The sequence below is a fragment of the Muntiacus reevesi genome, chromosome 2, assembly GCF_963930625.1.
Source record: "Muntiacus reevesi chromosome 2, mMunRee1.1, whole genome shotgun sequence".
Classification (NCBI taxonomy): domain Eukaryota; kingdom Metazoa; phylum Chordata; class Mammalia; order Artiodactyla; family Cervidae; genus Muntiacus; species Muntiacus reevesi.
The window spans coordinates 161,045,689-161,061,130 of NC_089250.1; the positions used below are offsets into that span (position 1 = coordinate 161,045,689).

General features: G+C 51.7%; 1 protein-coding gene across 3 annotated transcripts in view; it reads left to right on the plus strand.

The window, feature by feature from the left end:
* The window catches only part of GRK5 (G protein-coupled receptor kinase 5), a 221,248-nt gene that overhangs the window by 170,157 nt on the left and 35,649 nt on the right, over positions 1 to 15,442 (plus strand). For all 3 annotated transcript variants that reach the window (XM_065923425.1, XM_065923424.1, XM_065923427.1), the window contains exon 4: positions 1,822 to 1,899. In XM_065923425.1, the coding sequence (XP_065779497.1) occupies positions 1,822 to 1,899 (78 nt within the window). The remainder of the gene's footprint in view (positions 1 to 1,821; positions 1,900 to 15,442) is intronic.

A 15,442-nucleotide genomic window follows, 5' to 3' on the forward strand; every position in this document is an offset into this window, starting at 1 on the left:
CTGGCTATTGAGGCTGATTAGTGAGCCTCAGGCCTCCGTTTGGTTAAATAGAGCCACCTTTGCAGAGGTATTTTGGGATGGTGCAAATCCAGGGTTCCGCATGGGATTGAGTTACCCCCCAAAAGGTAGGCGGCCATTTGCCTGTGGCCTGGGCCCTGCAAAGCAGTCTGGATAAATTCCCACAGAGCCAGACCACCAGGCGGGGCTCCCAGGGCAGCTGGACACTGGGAGCTTCTCTCTGCCCCCCTGGAAGGTAGGTGGGCAGTTGTGTTCTAGAACCCTCTGCCCCAGAGAGGTGCAGCTCCAGCCCGGGAGGGTCTTCCTGGCTGGCCTGTTGAGAAACCTGACTCTAGACACTGAGTTGAGAGTCTGCTTTGAACCAGCCCAGGGGCGGGAGTGTGGGTGGGGGTGAGTATTGGGGTCTAACTCCACAGTGAGGTGGCCGGGGAAGGAGTTTCAGCCCCTCTGTGCTGACGCCACTGCCTATCTCTTTGGAAATAGCTGTAGTTTTGGATGGAGGCTGACAAATCCTTGAGTGGTGGATTTTGAACCAGTTATAAACAATTTGCAATTAGTTCCCTTGTTGAAATGAGAAAGGCAAGCTCACCAGGCTTTTCATTAAGTCGAGGCAGCCTTTTATCCTCTTGGCAAGTGGGTCAAGTGCCTGTGAAGGAGCCTTACTTGGGGTCAGGGAAAATAAAATGGTCCGTCTTTTGAGGCCTCACATCTTTCTTTAGAGCCCGGGTCCCACTGTCATGGTCAGCAATCTGGGTCCTAAATTTCTTGGTGGTGTTGTGAAAGGGGTCCGGGCTTGGAGGTCCATGTCCCAGGCCGGCTGCCTCCCCACCATTGACCCTGGGCAACTCTGCTGAAGCCCCTGCTCTCTGTATGTGGATGAAGGGCTGTGATTGCCACCCTGCCTTCTGCGTCACCGTGTGCTCAGTCGCTCAGTCGTGTCCGACTCTTTGGGACACTGTGGACTGTAGCCCACCAGGCTACTCTGTCCATGGAATTCTCCAGGCAAGAATACTGGAGTGGATTGCCATTCGCTTCTCCAGGGGATCTTCCTGACCCAGGGATCAAACCCATGTCTCCTGCATCGGCAGTCAGGTTCTTTACCGTCATATCACTACCTGGGCTTAAATAACGTTCATCTGAAAAATCTCTGTGTGTTCCCTTTGTAAACTGAAAAGCTGTCAAAGTTATAGCATGCTTATTATCGTCTTCTCTTACAAGGTGTAGTAATTGCGACGGTGGTAAATTCAGCAGCCGTTAATTGAGTATTTATTATGTGCCCAGATTTGTCTTGTTTTCCCTGCACAATCACCCTACACGTAGGCGCTTTTTCCATCTGCATTGTATGGAGGTTGAAGAAACTGTCCAGGGTCATGCAGCATGTAAGTTCTGAGTGACCTCAGGCAGCCTCTTGAGGACCTTCCAGTTTGCTGGCTCTAGTTAATTCCCAGCAGCTTCCTTTGATTTTCCTAAGCTTGTGGTTCTCTCCACCAGCTGCCTGGATGCCTGACGCCATCACCAAAGGGCCTTACTCTGTGGGTGTGGGGCGGGGTCCAAGCACCAGCGTTGGCTCTCCAGTGACCCCAGTGTGCTGCCGCTGTTCTGAGCACGTGTCCGCAGTGGAGCAGAGCCGGCGGGACTGGACACCAGGGCCCCTCCCTTCTCTGGGCCTCACTTCCTGTCCTGCCGAAGAAGGAGTTCGGTCATGTGCCTCCAGGGTGTCTTCTCCAGGGGCCTCTAAGGTTCTACAATTGTAAGATGCTCATGAGCAAATCTATTATTGTTCTTTTCCTTCTTCTGTTTTAGGCAGAATATGAAGTTACTCCGGATGAAAAACTGGGAGAAAAAGGGAAGGAAATTATGACCAAGTACCTCACCCCAAAGGTAAGAGGCTATCCAAACCCCACAGCAGGAGGAGTGGGAGGCCTTAATCCAGGAATATGGGCCCCCCGGGTCTTTGCCAGGCCAGGGGGAGCACCCAGCCAGGGGTGCCATTGGTCTCCAGATTCAGAATTCTCATCCTCTTCAGAGGTACCCAAGCCTGGCAGGGCCAAGGCAGGTGGTCCAGGCCAGAGCAGGCCTGCAGTGGGGAGGCCTGCTTCTTGGGGGCCCAGTCCCCTTCAGGGGCACTCTTGCTGCCCTCTGCCCATGCCCAGGCATTTGTGGCAGGACAGGTGAAGGCTCAACTGAAGTAGGGGTCAGAGTACCCAGAAGAGAGGGCGTGGCAGATGTGTGTCTTAAGAGGTTGGTGAGAATGGAAGGGCCCAGGAGTGCTTAGGAGGAGGGCCTGGCTGAAGCTGAATGGGCACAGGTAACATTGACTGAACACAGAGCATAATGCTGAGTATTCCGAAGTGCTCTGGGGTATGCTGAAGGGCGAGGGGGTCACCCTGACTTCCCCTGGGGCGTGGGGCCACCCCCATGGCCTGTACGCATTCATGGTGGCCCTGACGCTGGAGGCGGTGAATCAGGGCTGCTGCAGCCACTCCTGACTTCCGCTCAGGAGACAGAGGTAGGACTGTGAACAGAAGGATTCCAGCTCACACAGAGCTCCTCTGGTGACAAGTGGGCCACTGAACACCTGCCCCCCCCACACCTACTGTTGAAGGCATTCACAAGGGGGTTAAACCCACAGTAGCTCCTTCCACGTTTACAACCCGGCCTTCTCCCCTCTCTGCACTTATGGATGGTTTCTGCACAGTCTTATACATTTTATCCACACGGCATGGAAGTCCCTTGAGAAGGGTAAGCCCCACCTCGTCGTTCTCAGCAGGGCCCCAGGGGTCCTTGGCAGTTCTGCTCCCACCTCAACCCTCGCTGCCCCTGATGATGTTAGGGACGTCCCAGGCGCCCATGCATGTGATGCGGGCCCCTCGGGCTGCACTGAGCCCTTGCCTGGCGCAGCTGTGCTGGCCTGCCGGCCACTGGCCCAGCCCCACCCCAGAGGATGTCCGTTGTGGGACTTCCTCCTGCTTCTGCTGAGCCAGACCCCCGTTGCTTCCCTCCGCTGTTTCTCTGCTTCTGCTTCCATCGTAATCCTACACGCCTCTTAATGGAATGGCAGGCACCCCAGGGCCTTTGCACTTTTCAGAAGCAAGAGGATTCATGTTCATCAGCTCTTTCAGATGCTGGACAGGGCTGGCTCGCTCTGCACAAGGCGTGGCCCTGGGCACACCCGACTTCATGCTCTGTCTGCAGGGCTGCCAGAAACAGACCTAGAGACCCAGGTCCCTACACAAACTGCACCCAGATGCTTAGATGGCAGCACAGAGAGTGTCTGCACCCCACCTCGCCAGTGACCCCCACCCCACCCCCAGTGACCCCCCCACCCCCAAATCTGCTGGTCTGGCTGGGATCTGTGCTGAGGATGAGGTGGTTCCTTGGCCAGCCTTGCTGGCTCCTTCAGCCCCTCCTAGGGCTGCTGCAGGGGGTCACTTCCCTCTCTCCCCACCGGCCAGCTTGACCAGAAGCCTCTGCTCGTGGACCCCGGTCTGGGCCCCTCCAGACCTCGCTGCCCCTGCCTCGTGGTGCCTGCGTCTGCTGGAGGGCTGGGGCCCAGCCTCCCCCCTCAGCTCAGACGGTTTTACAAGTGCTCAGAGCTTGCCAACATTTTTTCCTTAAGTACTCCTCAATTTTAGAAATTTAAACCACACCATATGTTATGGCCCAGGGGCCTGGGGGAGGTGGTCCAAGTGGTCTGGGGGTTGACTGTTTTCCTATAATAAATTTTGCGCTGCCTGCCTGGTTCTTTCCTGCAGCCACTCTGGTAGGAGTCTGTGTTCCTTCTCAGGACTGCAGATGCCCCAGGGGCTGGGAGAGGAGCCACGTGGCTGAAGCCCCAGCCCCAGCTCTGAGGCCTCCAGATGACCCCCAGGACCCTTGTCCCCAAACCCAGATAGTCTTTACCTCGCACTCCTTCTCAAGGTGCAACTCATGTCTTGGCTCCAAGCAGCATTTTCCCAAGGGTAGACCAGGCTTTCCTGGTGGCTCAGCAGTAAAGAATTCTCCTGCCAATGCAAGAGACACATGACCAATCCCTGGGTTGGGAAGATCCCCTGGAGGAGGGCATGGCAACCCGCTGCAGGATTCTCGTCTGGAGAATCCCATGGGCTGAAGAGCCTGGCGGGCATGGGGTCGCAGAGTTGGACATGACTCAGCAACTAAGCAACAACAGACTGTGGGACAGTGATCATTTCAGAGGATCTGTGAAAAAAACGACTCTCACCGACTCAGTGGACATGAGTTTGAGTAGACTCCGGGAGCTGGTGATGGACAGGGAGGCCTGTCCTTCCTAAAGGCAGTGGGGGGCCCCAAGGGCTCTGCATGCTGCAGTCCCTGGGACCACAGAGAAGTTGGTCACGACTGAGCGACTGAACCGAACTGTGAAAAAGCACCTCTGTGGTCAGTTACTTGTGGACATGACTTTTTGCCGCATCTCTCCCTTGTAAAGATTTACCCGGCCTGTGAGCACATTAAAGGCTCTTGAGAAGTCCTAAGGTAAAGAAACCAGCTCAACTGCTACCAAAGCATTTCCCAGACTTGCCCACACTTCCCTAATTTCACATCCTGCTGAATACATCTGGGGCTGCAGAACACCTCCGGGGGTCTTCACGACCTGGCCTCCAGCTTTCGCTCCCAGACTCTGCACGCTGGGAGCTCCAGCCGCCACCTCCCAGTCTCATCTTGACATGCCTAACTGGTCGCCTTTGTCTGGGCTGTTCCCGGCAAGGCCTCCAACCTGGAAGGCGCGGCCCCGACTCTAATCTTTCTCCTTCTGCGTCTCTGCTGCATCGCACAGAGCCCTCCCTGCCTCCGGTCAGAAGCCGTCGCTCCTACCTGCTGCTCTGTTGTGCTTCTGCAGGTCCCTGGGGTCGGGGCTTCCACAGCCGGAGAGGTGGGGAGGAGCCCCCCTTACAGAGGGGGTGACAGTGCATCACCAGATGGGTCGAATGCGGTGTCACAAGAGCAGTGGTGGACGGTGCACCGGGAAGTGAGGAGGGCGGGGGGGATGCTGTCCTAGGCGAGCCTGGGCGAGCCAGGAAGGCTTCTGACAGTTGATGCAGCTGAACCAAAGTTCCATGTGCTGATGGGGAAGTCAGGTGCAAATGAAAAGAAAGGAGAAGGGCCTTTCCTGTGCAAAGGTCCAGAGCAGGGGCTCTCACCTGGGGGCGTTTGGCAGAGTCTGGAGGTCTTTTTGATTGACACGAATAGGGAATGTGCTCCTAGCATCTAATACACATGGGCCAGAGATGCAGCTGAATGTCCTGCAAGGCACAGGATGGCCCCTCCCAGCTAAGAATTATCTGGGCCCGAAATGTCAAAAGTGTTGTGGGTGAGAGGCCTTCGTGCGTAGAGGGGAACGGATGTGTGCTGGCAGGGAGGTCAGTGTTACAGAAGTGAAGAGGTTGGGGGACAGGGACCTTCTGGGAGGCAGGGCCTGGAAAATCACAGTGGAGAGTTTGCACCATCCTAAGGGCAGCAGGGAGCCCCGAGGGCTCTGAATGCCACGGTTGGTCTCTCTGCCCCTCAGGTAGCGGAGGAAGGGGAGGAGGAGGACTGAAAGCAGGAGGCTATCCTGGGACATAAAGAGACACCAGGGCCTTGGGAAATGTCAGGTGTGGGAAGTGAGGAGAGGGGGCAAGAGGAGTCCCTGCTTTCCACCTTGAGTCACTGAGTGGGGGCGGGTGCCCCCAGGAAAGGCAGGATGCCCAGGACGGTGGCTAGGCTATTAGCTCTCTGGGCAGAGATGATGGCATGTGTTCTGTGTGTCCCCTCTACCCACACCCCCACCCCCCCACCCCCCCAACCCCACCCCGCACAGCGCTGGACACATGTCTGTCATTCATTGTGAGTTGGTTTCAATGAGGCAGGAGGGGACCCAACAAGCTTCCCTTCGTGGGCCCCTCCCTTCTGCCCACTCAGATCTCTTTCTGGGGAGCTGACACTGGGCTGGCTCGTGTCCCCCAGAGTCTGACAGGGGGTGTTTGCTGGGAGTCTGGCTGGCACATCCCTGCTCAAAGTCAAAACTCACTCCTGGAGCCGAAATCTCTCTCTCTCTCTCCAAACCCTGACTTGAAGGCGTCCATCCCAGGGATGAAGTCCACTCATTGGATGCTGCCCAGAATCCTGCGTCAGTTGCCCACATGTGGCCAGCTTTGCTCTGGAGGCGGTTAGAGGACGCCAGCCTGGGGTGGGCTTTGGGATGGGCTGAACGCTATTGAGATCTGACTCAAAGGCAGCAGAGTGCTGTGAGGAGGCGAGTTTTAGAACCAGGTAGACCTGGGTTGGAAGCCAGACATGGTCTCTTTTAGCTGAGCGGCCTTGGGAAAGTTCCTTAACCTTCTGGAACCTCAGGCTGCTCCTCTTGTCAAGTGGACTGGGTCGCCCTGAGGGTCATAAATAGAGCCAGGACAGAGCCCAGGAGCTGGTACTCACAGGACCCTCCCTCGGTGGTGGCTCTCCTCTGACTTTCCCCGCCCTGGTCTGTGTTTTTCAAAATCAGGCCGTTGAATGACGAAATCATTTAGACATGAGCTCCAGCTGTGGAGCTTTGAGAGGCCAAGAAGGGGTCCAGGGGGCCCCCAGCCTCAGAGGGCTGGCCAGAGAGGCTGGACTCTTTCAAATGCAATGCCTTAGTCAGGATGATTAATGCTAGTCGCCACAACAAACAAACCCCAAATCTCAGGGGCTTCACACACCAAAAATTTCTATTTCATGCACACTCTGACCAAGTCTCTTATGGGTAAAGACTAGGGGGCCTGGCTGCTTTTGTGTGTCCATCACCAAAAGGGAAGGGACAAATGAGGGAAGCACATGAGCTTTAAATGCCTTGGTCTCCATGTGACACGTCTCTGCCCAGCCCCCAAGCTGAAAACGTTGTCTATTGGCAGGCTTATTTCTAGTGCTGGTGAGGCAGTCATGAGCATGGCGTGGCCCATAGATATTCTTAGGCTTGTCAGCTCAGAGGAGCTGCCCAGAACTGGTTGAATCAGACGTGCGTTGGGCTCTGTTGAGACCCAGGCAGCTCACCTTTCAGGCATCTGCAGATCAGAGGTGATACCTGTAGCAGGTGTTAAGGGGGCAGGGTTGCTCTGAGCTAGGGGTGGACCGGGAAATACTCCTAATTATAATAATAAGTAATAGTAAGTGATTCTGAAAAGAGTATTACACAGCATTCAGCACTACAGACAGCATTTAAAACATACGAGTTTATGGAGACTTCCCTGCCAGTCCTGCAGTTAAGACTCCGTGCTTCCAGTGCAGGGATTGAGGGTTTGATCCCTGGTTGGGGAATTAGAGTCCACACGCTCTGCGGCATGGCCAAAAAAATAAAAATAAATACAATGAAAATAAAAGAATTTAAATACTAGCTTATGGAGATGTAATTCACACATCGCAAAATTCACCCTTTTAAAATACAGAGGTCAGTAGTTTTTAAAATTGTCACAGAATTGTGCAACTATCACTACTATCTGATTTCAGGACATTTATCTCTCCCAACAAAAACCCCATTCCCATTAGCATCACTTCCTATTTCCCATGCCTCCCACTCCAGGCAACTGCCAATCTACTTCCTGTCTCTGTGGATTTGCCTATTCTGGACATGTCATATAATTAAATTCATGTGATATATGGACTTTTGTATCTGACTTCTTTCGCTTAGTATGTTTTCAAGATTCATCCATGTTGTAGTGAGTATCAGTATTTCTCATTTCTTTTTATGACTGGATAGATAATATTCCATTATGGATAAGCCCCATTTTATTTATCTCCTAATCAATTGACAGACACTTGGGACATTTCTACTTTGGGGCTATTATGAATCATGCTGCTATGACCATCCACGCACAAGTTTTTGCATGAACATGTATTGTCATTTCTCTTAGCTATATACTTAGGACTGGAATTGCTGGGTCACATGGTAACTTGATATTTAATCAGTTGAGGAGTAACTAGATTGTTTTCAAAGTGACTACACCAGTTGACATTCCCACCAGCAGGTTATGAAGGTGCCAATCTCTCCACATCCTCTCCAGCACTTGGTATTTTCTATTTTGTTTTGTTTCTGTAATAATTCCAGTGGGTGTGAAGTGGTATCTCATTGGGGTTAGGTTTGCGTTTCCCTCATGACTAATGAGCACCTGTTCATGAGCTTATCGGCCGTTCGTATATCATCTTTGGAGAAAAGTCTATTCAAATCCTTTGCCCATTTTTAAATTGGGTTGTTCATCTTATTAATGTTGAATCCTGAGAGTTCTTTTTATGTTCTAGGTACAAGTCCTTTATCAGATGATTTGCAAACATTTTCTCTCATTCTGTGGGTTGTCTTTTTACATTCTTGATGGTGGCCTTTGAAACACGAAGATTTTTCATTTGACGACATTCAGATTCATTTTTGTTACTTGTTTCTAAATGACTTATTTTCATGTTGTCTTATCTGTCCTTGTAGAAAGGCCTGTTTTCTTTTAATAATTTTATTCATTTTGGCTGTGCTGTGTTTTTGTGGCTGTGAAGGCTTTTTCCCTAGTTGCGGTGAGCAGGGGCTACTCTAGAGTTACGGTGTGCGGGCTTCTCATTGCGGTGACTGCTCTTGTAGAGCGCAGGCTTTAGGGTGTGCAGGCTTCAGTAGTTCAGTAGTTGCAGTTCAATAGTTGCAGCTTCTAGGCTTTCGAGCACAGGCTCAAATTTGTGGTGCACGGACTTAGCTGCTCTGCAGTATGTGGAATCTTCCCAGATCAGGGATTGAACCCGTGTCTCCTACCTTGGCAGCTTGGATTCTTTACCACCGAGCTACCGAGGGTAGGCTACCACCGAGGGAAGCCCAGGCCTCAGTTTTTCGAGGATTAGGGTGTATATGGAGAAACATTAGGCCCATAAATCTCTCAGAACCTGTTACGAAGAACAGGGCCAGATCTGGTCCTTCACTAGCACTCCAGCCCTGCTCCTGGTTGGCATGACGCTATTCTTTAGGCCCTCTGGGTCCAGCAGTACAGTCACCTGCTCTTGGATATTTCTAGCAACTCCCCGAGATGGGTATTAGTGTAGCCACTTTATAGACCAGGCACCTGATGTTTGAGAAGGGAAGAGAGGTTGGTTCGGAATAGCAGAGGCAGGGCTTAGAAAGAACTCCTTAGGATCCTACTTTGGTAATGCTGCTTGTAGAACATGTTGCTCTAGTTCATTTAATTATTCACAGGGCCCATGAGCAACTGTGCCAGGGATCCACCCCGGCTACTAAGGCCAGGCAGGTGGCGCCCAGTTTCAATGTGGTTTTGCTAGAAAGTATCCCTGGATTCCAGGGGAAGCTCAGACCTGGCAAGGGGTCCTGTTCAAGGGGCCTGCATGGGCTTCTTCTGACCAATGAAGTGGGCGGGTGGGCTGGGACAGGCTTCTGACATGAACCAGCTTGGCATCCTCTGTGGGATGCCGGGAAAGCCCTGGAGCAGGCAGTGCTTGGAGGGCATTTCTTGCAGGAGGTCTGCTGGCAGGGCCCACAGATGCAGGCCTCTTTGTCTCTGTGAACAATGATAGGCTAAGCAGGGCAGTTTGTTCTTGTTAAAGGGGAAATTACCCATCAGCCTGAGTTGCTGCACAAAAGAAATCTATTCCTAGTGCTTGTTTGGCTCTCCGGAAAACATCCACCTTTTATAAAGTAAGGAGCTTGAATGAAAGGAAATAATAATTACTCCAAGTTCCTCTTTCTCCGGCCCTCCTTCTCACAGCCTCACTTCACTGGCGCCTCCTCCTACTCTATCCAAGCTGCAGCATGGGATCCCAGCTAGTGCAAGCAGGCTGGCTTCCTGGTAGGGGACAGTTCCTCGGCCTCTGGGGCAGTCAGAGGCTTCAACCTTTGTCCTCAGGGGCACATGGAACCTGTTCTGCCACTTTCCAGCTGGGCATCCTTGGAGCCTCAGTTTCCCCATCTGAGTAGGGGGATGATAGCAGTGGCGCTCAAGTGGGCTCCTTTTTCTTTAAATCAACTCATATTTTAACTTAAATGTTTCAAAAGGAAATTTGTTATCTGGAATGGCCTGGAAAGCCGGTATTGGTTTGTTGTACATAAAGATAACAGGAAAATTTGACGTGACATCCTAGATGGGTGCTATTTTCTCATCTAAGGCTCTGAGCTTTCTGTCTGTTTTGAAGGGAAAGTAGCAAGTGTTAGAGACAAGTTAGCAAGATGGCGAGTAGCATCACGCTGAGACTCTCTTCCTGATGATGGAGGACTGGAAGGAAAACTGGAAAGGGGATACTTTTTTCACTGAGTGATTCAATGTTATTTCATTGTGTCCTTGCACCTCCAGGCTGAGACCACTTCATCACCTTTGGAACATGCTGGGCTGTCTGCCTCCTAACTGTGATGCATTTGACAAATGCTGGCTTGTTGTTGGAAGAGATAGCATGACCTAAAGCAAAGGGCACTGGACTAGAAGTGGGGCTCACTCTTGAATCTCCCTTCCTGGGGTCTGGGTCCTTGAGGAGCTGGCTCAGAATCAGCCTAACCATCTAACCAAAGCTTGGTCTCCAGGGCAACCAAGACCACAGAATATGGGCAGCTTTGGCTAAAGCCGCCCTTCCTACTGCCTGCCATGTCTTCCATGGGGTTTGAGCTCCAAGCCAGGGCCTTGGAGCCAGCTTTTCGTCTCTGCTAAGATCACTTGACTCTTGTCTGTCTCCCAAGCACCCAGATCAGCATCTCCATCCTGTTGTCAGTAATATGGTCAGCTCAGGATCCACCTGGGCTTGAACCCCTCCTGGGCAGGGCCTGACTCGGTGGCCAGTTGGGCTGGAAGGACAGCTGGACCAGTGGGACATGCACCCTGGGTTTTCCCACTTCCTACCACAGCACTACAGAAAGCCTCAAGGGTGGAAGAAGATTGAGAAGAGAACTTGAGAAAGGAACTTCCTGGGAACGGCTCTTACTCTGAGCCAAACACTGTTCTTAGAGCTTTAAATAACTCACTTAATCCTCGCATCTACCCCATGAATTATTATCTCCATTTGAAAGATGAGGAGATGAAGACACAGAGAGATTAAGTAACTTGCTCAAGGTCACACAGCTGGCATGAAGGAAGCCGAGACTTCAGAGTCTATGCTCTTGACCCTTCCCTGTCCTGCTCTCCTAAGAACCCAACCTGGCTCCTGCCTTGGGCTCCACTCACACTTCCTCTTGATTGAAGAACTATTAGTGAGCAGGGAGCTAGGGTGCTGTTTTGAAGAGCAGCAGGGCTCCTGGGTCGTTTCTGCAGCCACCAGCACTACATGGCTCCCTGTGGAGGGCCCCTGCTGCTCAGCCATGCTCAGAATGAAGGACTGGGCCTCCAGGAGTCCTGGTGCGCTGGGAGATGACCCTTATAGCCCATTCTCAGGGACCATTCTGCCAGTTCACCCCAAAGGGAAAGAGACGATGCTGCCTAGAGTATGCTCCAGCCTCCGGGGATCTCAGGGGCCGCCCAGTCCAGGGCCTGGCCACAGTTTCAGCTGTAGAATTCCTGATGCAAAGATGTGTGGATCTGCTGTGGTTGAGCAGGCCTTTGGCTCTCTTCTCAATCGTGGGCCCTGGCTTTTAGAAGAACACTTATGACTTTTTGGAACCCAGTTTTTTAAAACTACTGGGCGAAGTCAGACTCCTCATTCCCTAGATGAGGGAACTGAGGCCCACGAGGAGCCAGGTCCCTGAGGGTCAGACAGCTGGAAGAGGAAACTGAAACATTCCTCACCAGGCTTCCCACTCCCCTGTGCTAGAAGGATGGCACAGAGACACAAAAAGGAAAGTTTCCTGGCTTCGTTTACCGCCTCCCACCCCAGTTGGCCTGCAGCAGGGCCTGGACTCCTGGGAGACTCTCATTCTTTGGATCAGTACTTGTCTAAATGCAGTGCAAAACTGAGAAGACCCCTGTTTAAGTGTAGGTGGCTTCCCAGGTGGGGCTAGTGGTAAACAACCTGCCCGCCAAAGCAGGAGATGAAAGAGTTGTGGGTTCGATCCCTGGCTCAGGAAGATCCCCTGGAGGAGGGCACAGCAACCCACTCCAGTATTCTTGCCTGGGGTATCCCATGGACAGAGGAGCCTGGTGGGCTACAGTCCTTAGGGTGGCACAACTAAAGAGATTTAGCCCAGCACAGCCCTTGAGGGTATCACTGAATCTAACCCTCTCACACTCCTTTACTAAGGGTGGATATTAATGAGGGTGGCGGGGCAAAGTAACATTATTTTATTTTTTTGAAAACCTTTTTTTCCAGATTTTTTTTTAAAACATAGACTGTTTTTAAAGTCTTTATTGAATTTGTTACAATATTGCTTCTGTTTTATGCTTTGGTTTTTTGATCATGAAGGCATGTCCAGCCAGGGATCGAACCCCCACCTTCTATATTGGTAGGCAATGTCTTAACCACTGGACCACCACGGAAGTCCTAAGCAACATTGTTTTAGCACTTACAGTATGCTGTGTGTTTTACACCTTTATTGCATGCTGTCTTCATGACAGTCCTGTGTAGTAGACACAATTGTCTGCGTGTTTTATACCTTTATTGCATGCTGTCTTCATGACAGTCCTGTGTAGTAGACACAACTGTCCTTGTTTTACCTTGGAAAAAGGGCTTCATTAAGAGTAAAGCTGGGAAAATTAAAAACAGGGACCAACACAGATACCTCTATGCAAATATCCATACTAGCATTATTCACAATTGTTGAAAAGTAGAAACAAGCCGTGTTCATCAGCGGATGAATGGATAAGTAAAATGAGGTCTGTCATACAATGGAATATTATTCAACCATAAATAGTCGTGAAGCCCTGACACCTGCTACAGCGTGAATGAATCTTGAAAACATTAGGCTAAGTGAAAGAAGAAGTGAAATGAAGACGTGAAAGTCGCTCAGCCATGTCTGACTCTTTGCGACCCCATGGACTATATGGCCCATGGAATTCTCTAGGCCAGAAAACTGGAGTGGACAGCCTTTCCCTTCTCCAGGGGATCTTCCCAACCCAGAGATAGAACCCAGGTCTCCCACATTGCAGGCAGATTCTTTACCAGCTGAGCCACACAGGAAGCCCAAGTGAAAGAAATCAGACATAAAAGGCCATATTTGTATGACTCCACTTATGTGAAATGTCTATAGTAGGCAAATTCATTGAGACAAAGAAAACTAAAGCTTACCAGAGATTCAGGGGAAGGGACGGGGAGTTATTGCTTAATGGGTATAGAGTTTCTGTTTGGGATGATAAGAAAGTTTGAGAAAAGATGGCAACAGTCAACATTACGACTGTAATCAATGCTGCTGAAATGTCTATTTATAAATGGTTAAAATGGTAATCTCTCCATTATGTCTATTTGACCACAAGTAAAGAAAAAGACCAACAGAAAAAGAGTGATGATGAGATGTTACCCTGGTCTGTCTGATTCTAGAACCTGAAAGCTTTCCTTCCCACTGTGTCATCTTGTCAGAGGTTGACCAACGTCACCTTCTGAGCTGCTTCATGAAGGAGTGAGTCGGGGTGGGGGTGGCAGGTGGGCTGAAGGCTGTGTGGACAGGCTGGACCCTCCTATGCGTGATCCACTTCCTGACGCCCAACCTTTGTGCCTTGTCATTAGCATTTTCTCCTGCCCCAGACTCTCTGCACAGCGTTTTCAATGGCTGTGTAATTGTCCCTCAGACAGACCCATTTATTTCTCCCCGCCAACTTCCCTGGAAAACACGCCGTCTGTCCTCAGCCTGCTGTCTCGGGGCTCCTCACGGCAGGCCGGGGCATGCCTGTCCAAGTTCCTCTTCCTTTCTTGTGACCTTCCAGGGCAGAAAATGGGAGTCTCCTTTGATGCTGGTGGAGCCGGCTCTGCCTCTGACCCCCATTCCTGTGTGTGTGGTATTTCCTTCCCAGAATTCCTCTTTAGAGAGTGGCTGGAGACAGGGAAGCCAGCCGCAGGCTTCCTGAGGACAGCCTCCCCGCCCTCAGCACTGCCTTGGATGGGCAGACACTGGTCTCTCTGACCGTGGATCTTGGGCAGAGAAATGACATCCGGGAGTTTCAGTCGAGTTTCCCAGGATCTTGAAAGATGCCTGCCCTCCTTCACTCCTGAGCCGCCTGGAATGAAATCTTCACTGGAGAAATGTCTTCCTGGGCCAAGGTATTTGCAACACAGCTTCACGCTGAAGCCGCCTGGAGTCTGTGGACTGGAGGGTGTCCTGGAAGATGGAACATTGGCGACTCACGCGCAAGGAATGAGACACCCCCGGCTGTGCGCGTTCTGCACCCCGGCCCCGTCGGACCCGGGCCCTGCTTGTGAATTACCTGCACGTGACCATCCTGACCCAGAGCGGAGGTGGCTGGATCCAAGCCCCTCGCCAGGAAAAAGCCTGCTTCTCTGGGTCCTGAGCGCCAGCCCTCAGCCTGTGTAAACACCGAGTCATCTCCCAACGCGAGCTCTGGGCCCGCAGTTCTTGACCCGGGATTATCAAGTTGACAGAGCCCGGCTGGCCTCTCGCTCCAACGTCCAGGCACGTTTCATTTTGTTAATTATCCGTTTTTGCTTTTGACGTAAAAAAGTCAAGGTCTGGGTCAGGGCCACTTATGTGTTTTCCTTTCTTTCTCATTAAAGTTGCCCAGCTCTCAGAGCCTCTGGCTAAATTCTACCAGTGTTTAAAAATGCTCTCACTTCCTGACCTCTAAAAAATCCTTCATCCTGATTTCTGCGAAGCCACTTAAAAACAGCAAAGGATGTAAGGGACAAGACGGTTTACAGCCCAGTCTGCTTTTCCCTCCTTGGAGGGTGAGGGCTGCGTTTCACCACTTTGCTGACACAAAGAATGTGACACTTTGTGACCTGGGGGACCAGGTCAGCAGGGGCACCCTCAGAAAGGGCTGGGACCTCATGCAGGGCCTACTTGTTCAGAAGACTTCCTGACTCTGCAGCCCTTCACCCGTGGATGGTCTCTGAGAACCTGCTCTCTGCCATCTTAAATTTGTCCAGAAAAGTGTCGGTTTTGCCATAGGGTTAGGGTTGTGTGCGTGCTAAGTCACTTCAGTTGTGTCCAACTCTGCAACCCTATGGACTGTAGCCTGCCAGGCAAGAATACTGGAGTGGATTGCCATGCCCTTCTCCAGGCGATCTTCCTGACCCAGGGATCAGGCAGGTTCTTTACCACTAGCTCTACCTGGGAAGTGTTAGAGTCAGGGTTAGGATTCTTTCAGAGCGCTGGTCTTCTCATTGTCCGGCCACATCCCCTTCATCCTCTGAGCCTTGATAAGACCTCACCTTGGCCATGAGGTCACCTCTCTGAGCTCGTCCTTCTAGGGGCTGAGAGGCCACACCACACTTGGCCACCCTCACTCCCTACCAGCCTTGAGCTCCTGCCACTGGCCAAGTGAGTCAGTTTATGAGGTCACTGGGGTGTAGCGCATGACCTGGGCACAGAACGGACACTCAGGGAAGC